Source organism: Melopsittacus undulatus, chromosome 6, assembly GCF_012275295.1.
Source record: "Melopsittacus undulatus isolate bMelUnd1 chromosome 6, bMelUnd1.mat.Z, whole genome shotgun sequence".
Classification (NCBI taxonomy): domain Eukaryota; kingdom Metazoa; phylum Chordata; class Aves; order Psittaciformes; family Psittaculidae; genus Melopsittacus; species Melopsittacus undulatus.
Genome location: NC_047532.1, coordinates 5,277,694 through 5,283,693, shown reverse-complemented (window position 1 = coordinate 5,283,693; position 6,000 = coordinate 5,277,694). Strand labels below are relative to the sequence as shown.

At 45.9% G+C, this 6,000-nt stretch overlaps 1 protein-coding gene across 1 annotated transcript in view; it reads left to right on the top strand.

Annotated features, from left to right (window-relative positions):
* The window catches only part of LOC101878396 (ubiquitin carboxyl-terminal hydrolase 12-like), a 29,801-nt gene continuing 23,801 nt past the window's right edge, over positions 1-6,000 (top strand). Inside the window, exon 1 of the mRNA XM_034064205.1 lies at positions 1-99. Coding sequence (XP_033920096.1) covers positions 52-99 — 48 coding nt within the window. The 5' untranslated portion in view covers positions 1-51. The remainder of the gene's footprint in view (positions 100-6,000) is intronic.

Below are 6,000 nucleotides of genomic sequence, written 5' to 3'. Positions count from 1 at the left end.
GCTGTCAGTTGGGCGGCCGCGTCCCAACATGGCGCCGGCGGCGTCGGGCGGATGGAAATACTGATGACGGTCCGGAGACTCGCCTCCATCTGTACCATGGTGAGCCCCGCGGCCGCACGGCCGCTGCTGCCGCTCCGGACACGGGGGAAGCGCCGGGGACAGCGGGAGAGGGGTCCGCAGCCGGCCGCGGCTGCCCCGGCCCCGTGCTGAGGAGGGCCCGGCGCGGCAGGGCGCAGCAAAAGCCCGTAAAAGTGGTTAAAAAGCGGGTTTATGGGAGGCACCGCATCCCGACCGGGACCGGGGGGCTGAGGGAGCTGGTGGGGAACCCCGCTGCCAGCACCCTGGCTCCCCACCGGGAAGGGGCGGCCGGGCCGCTGAAGGGAACGGGGCGGCCTCGGCGCGGCTGTGCCGGGCAGCGGGAGGGAGGTGCTGGGTGGTAGCTGGAGCAGGGAGCGGCTGCTCGGGGCTGAGGGGTTCGGAGTCGGGAGGGATTGGGAATGAGGAGGGATTATGAGTGAGGAGGGATTGGGAGTCAGGAGGGGTTGGGAATGAGGAGGGATTGAGAGGAGGGACTGGGAGTCAGGAGGGATTGGGAATGAGGAGGGATTGGGAGTGAGGAGGGATTGGGAATGAGGAGGGATTGGGAATGAGGAGGGATTGGCAGTCAGGAGGCCCCAGTCCCGGTGGGGAAGGGCAGCTGGGGGCACACAGGGCTCTGCGGGCAGGATAAATGCCCACTTATAGTGTGTGAGCTGCCCGCCTCATGCAGAAGGGTGTCTGGGGCAGGTGGGTGCCTTCCTCCAGGGCGAGAGGAGCTGAGGGAGTTGTGGAGCATTATCGCTTTTCCTGGCTCAGCTCACTGTGGTTAGTTGTGATGATCAGGCTCTGGTTAGAGGTGGTTATAGGCGTCTGTAGAAGCTCTGCAATCGTCTTGTGTGGTTGCATGTAACAGGGTATCGCCCATGTTGGCAGTGGAAATCTAGTGAGAGGGAGACTGATAATTGCATGATTATGCAGAATCTGTAATGAAGGTATATTGCTGTGTAGAGGCTGTTGAGTGGTTTGTCTGGCACTGAAACACTGACTCATAGTAAAATACGGCATCTTGTTAACAATGTGCCATCCAAACATTTCCCAGGGATTCCTACTATAAGGAGTTCAGTCAGTGCAGGCTGTAAGAGGGGTTGGAATTGCTGAAATCCAACGTCAATTCAGGATAGAATTCAGTTTTAGTAGTTTGGTTTTCACAGTCCCACATCTCAGTTGCTCCAAGTGGTCAAACTTCAGTTTCACATCTCTGAAACAGGCAAAAAGCAGGCTGCAGTGTCAGAGGAGCAGTGTGCTGAAACTGCCTTCACTGTGTGTAAAGGGCACAGGGTTTTCCTGTTTCTATCCCACATTTGGGACTGGGTTTGATTAACTTGGTTTAGGTTTGATTAACTTGAGGTCCAGCTGAAGTGAACCACTGTGGTGCTGTACAAAGCTGCGTGTTTGGAGTTTCACAGTAATACTATTAACAAGAGAGGTTAATTTTATCTTTCAATATGTGGCAATAGGCACCTGATCTTAGAGCTCTTGGTGTTGCAGATGACTTCCCAGAACCCCACACTTCACAAATTTCCCTAGATTTTCTCTTTTTTTCCTAACATAATCTGTATTTTTTCATTGCCCATCACAAGCACAGGTGAAATTAAGGTCATGAGAAGGTGGCTGAATCATGACTTCGTTGTGGAGTTCTGCACCCCAGAGGCAAGTCATTGACTCCATCACATATAATATTTTGGAAGCGTTCCTGAGATCAGCTGACTGAGCCTCAGATTAATAGGGCAAACATAAGGCAATGCATTTTCCTCTGAGCATATAGCCAAACCTGAGTGCAGCCATCCTGCTGCTTGTGATACGGTTTTAGAGCCTGAGCTATATGGACTCAGTCTTGGACTCAGTTTTGGTCCTGTGCTTACCTTAGTTTTGGTTGGGGTGATAGATGAAAGCTAATCAGACACTTGCACCCTCCTCATGTCCCTTCTGTAGTACAGTGTTCTTTTCAAGAGGAGTCTTTCCACAGTGCTGCAGCTTTGGGGGAGCAGGCTCTCCTGGCTGGTTTTGTTCCAAGTGGAGACCTCACTGCTTCAGTTCTCTGAGGGAAACAGAGTTCTGCTTGCACTAACTGTAGGAAACTTGCCTCTTAATTTCTTCTATAGCTATTTAATCAAATGTTGTGGAGTTTTTCAGCATTGGTGTTTTAGGTGCATGTATAACAGAGCTAAAATTACTGTCAGTCTTACCATTTTCTTCAGCTAACTCAGGAGAATTAAGGTCTGGGTGTTACAGTTTAAAATTGAATCAGTTTATTTGCATCTACTTCAGTGAATATCCAGTAAGTCAAAGTGCTGTTTGCTTTGTCATAATGCAAACATGAAAAACCTAAACCTTCTCTATGAAAACATTAAATTACATTAACAAATTCCCTCTGAGAAACTATTTTCTTCAGGATTATGTTAATATGCAGTGATTGTAGGGCACTTTAATTTTTTTTTTAGTAAAATACATGGTTTTTACCAGCAATCCAAGTAATCATCTATGCCTCAGGCTGAAATAGAAGCACAGGTTTGACATCCTCAAACCCTTCAGTCAGTCAGCAGCACCATCAGGGATGGGTGTTTCTCTGTTTCTGACATTCCACTTTTCTGCGGTATCTCTATAGAAATGAAATTCACTGCCTGAACTCATTAGTTAGACAGTCATGGAATAATAATTTCAATGACATCCCCCTCCTTGAAGTAACTTCTGGGGTTTTATAGGGTGGATCAGCTCTCTGTGCCTCGTGATCGTTGTGTTTCCTTGATGGGAGCACTATCCTGTTTCAGCAATTGTGTAACGTTCATGTGGCAACTACAGCCTTGCAAAGGGTGGAAACTCGCAGGAAGATGCTTGTGCACTTGCATGTGATTCATTGCTTGGTAAGGCTGCTGGCACCATATGGCAAGACACATCCATAGCCAAGAGCTGCCAACCAGAGCTTTGGTTCTTTGCTCTGTTCTTTGACTTAATTTTGTTCGCAGGCCTTATCTGTATTGTGGACTCCAGGATTTTCTTGTTTTCTTTTTGCAAGCAACTGCAGAATTAACTGGGGGACTGAAACAGAAACCACTCTTGAGGCACTTTGTTCCCCTTGATGAAAAATGCATAGCTCCTGTTCCAAAAATATATGGAAGTGATATCTTTGTAGTTCTGTGGAGTACACATGGTCACAGACAGATGCAAATCCTCTCTTGACTGAGGAGAGGGAGTGAGGAGGGCTGAATTTCCATGGTCTGACTGTATCATCTAATGCAGGATGTGCCTGCTGAGGCAGTCGGTTGTAGAACTGAGGTTTGAGGCAGGAGTCAGAGGATTTTTGTTGCTGTAACAATAACTTCTTTTTGTGGTTGCAGAAGCAAAGCAGAGCACTAGAATGGAGTAAGGTGTGAAGCATGGATCTGACTGTTTCCTCTCTGACAGCTTATTTTGTGAAAAGTCTGTAGTAAGCTGATAGCAGAAACATTGGTGTTCCTTGGTAGGTTAATTAGGGACACTTCCCCTAGATTCATGTCTCATTGTTTGCTAAACCAGTAAGACATGCCCAAAGAGCTCAAATCCAGGGTACAAATTGGTGGCAGTCTTACTGTACCTCTCTGAATCAGAATGGCCTGGATATAATTACTAACTTCAGTGCTAGAGATGACTGAATTGTTTGTAAGTAATACATTTCCATTTCCCACTTGAATAACTTACACTGCTGAGTCCAAGCAGAGCTTTCCTGTCAGGGAGGTATGGTGTTTGGCTTGCTGCTGTTTCACCTGTGTTTGTAGAGCTTTGTTTTAGCTTTTGTTGAGAAATAGTATTTATAGCTGGGAAGATATCACTGAGGAAGTGGAAAGATAGATAAAGGTAGAGCTAGCTAAGTAGACTTCTGTTTCCAGCTCTGTTTCTTGGTTGTTTTGTAAAGCTGAAGGAAACAAATATTCATCTTTGCACCTAAAACCCAGCTAGAGAATAACCTGCCTTGTTTTAGGGGGGAAAAATATGCGTAACCCTTTGCAAACAGTTGAGTAGGTTACTTCATGCTAGGTTCTTCCATGTGCTGTTTGTGCTCTAGTTTAATACTTGTGTGTGATGGGTAGTTACTGATGCCTTACCCTGATTTTGGACATGTAGCAATTTGGAGATGTGAGCCTGGGCAATGCAGCCAGCCTGCACTTAACTGCTGCCTCATGTGGAGGGTGCCCAGGTTTCCTTTGAATGATGCTTAGGATTTTACAGCATCCACTTCCTCACTTTTTACAGTGTTGTTCCTCCACTACTTGATGTGTGAAGTTCAGGATAAAATCGTGGATATTTTGGATATTTTACAGGATAACCTGTATAAAATAACCTGAGAGCTATACTAGGAAGACTTCCACTCTTATGTGTGTTACTAGGTCACCTGAGAGAAACCCAAGGTCAGGAGAAATCTTGCTGAGCTCTTCTCAGGTGGATGAACCAGCTGTGATCACGTTGGTGATCTCTGAGACGGTGGCTAAGAAGTGGTTGCTTACAGGACCACATTACAAAGGTTGAGACTCAAAGCAGGTAGTGCCTGTACTTCCCTTAATCTAGCATCTTTTCTGTCTGTGCTCTTTACTGGAGCCTAGCTTTACTATCTAATTTTATAGGGCATAAAATTCCAGGATTTCACAAGTGTATGACCTGCTTTGCCTTTGTGAGGCACAGATCCTGTGGACCTTGCAAGACCAGCTCCTGATTGAATAAACATTTAGTGAAACAGTTTACAAAGCATTCTGTATTAATTTGTTTAAACCCACTCTAATTAAGGCTTCAGGTTTTACACACTTCATGGTAGTAAACTGACTGTGAAATACTGCATTTCCTACTTTCCCTGTGGTCTCCCTGATACTGCCAGGAGCTGGAGTGCTCTGTAAGCTTTACTCCCTGTTGCAGAGCAGGCAACACCAGCCTTTCCTGTGTGCACGGAATGACTGTGCAGATAAAGAAGGTTCCGATTTGGAAGTGTGGAGTCTTGAGAAGCCTGTGACACTGTTATACCTGCTCCTTTCAAGATTATCAGTTTGTTTTGCCTGCGTAAGCATGGGAGGTGCTAGAATCCAAAGTTCAATTTACCATAATTTGTTATGCCTGGAATGGCAGCCTTGCTGGGTGCCTGGTGAAAAGGCTGATTTCATACCCTAAATCATAGTGAGTGATAGCTGAGCTGCCAGCTCTGTATCTCACTTCAGTGCTACACAACAAGGCATTTTCAAAGGCGGGGAAGCAACATCTAATTCTGTGTTTAGGAAACCACGACGGTATGTGCTGTGTACTTCCAGAAGTACAACCCTAGCTCTGCTCCTTTCTGCACTCCCCCACATGGTGATTTTCACAGACCTGAAGCTGGGACTATTATCACGGTTAATACAGCAAAGTAAGTGCAGGCAGACTTTATGAAATGCATCATCTCATTCAGATCTCTTTCCTGAAAGGTTTTAAGTAGCTCTAGCTTGGCCAGCTTGTTCTTTTCCTCCCCCTTTTTGGGTGTTTTTGGTTTAGTTTGTTTGCGCACTCTTTAAATACCAGTTTTCAGTTATGCAGTATATTTAACCAGCTCTTCTCATCTTGAAGGCTACATGATGGTGTCCTTTGGGGCCTTTCTGTGCCAGTTAAAAGCTGCTTCCCTGCTTTTTTGGAACACTAGATCTTACCCTTTTTGAATTTGTTAAAGAGTTGAATGGATAATTAGAGACTTCATATACCAAATATGTTCTGGGCACTGATACATCTCCTAGATATCTTTCCCTTTTTTGCCTTTCTCTAAGGGAAATGTCTTTTGCAGGCAGGTACATGTGTGTGCTCAGTGAGAAGAAGCTGGTTCCAATCCAAAGGCTGACTTAGTGTTGAGCCCAAGCTAGTATATCATAAGGGATTTTGATTTCAACAGGCTGTTCTCTCAACATGCTCTGCAGC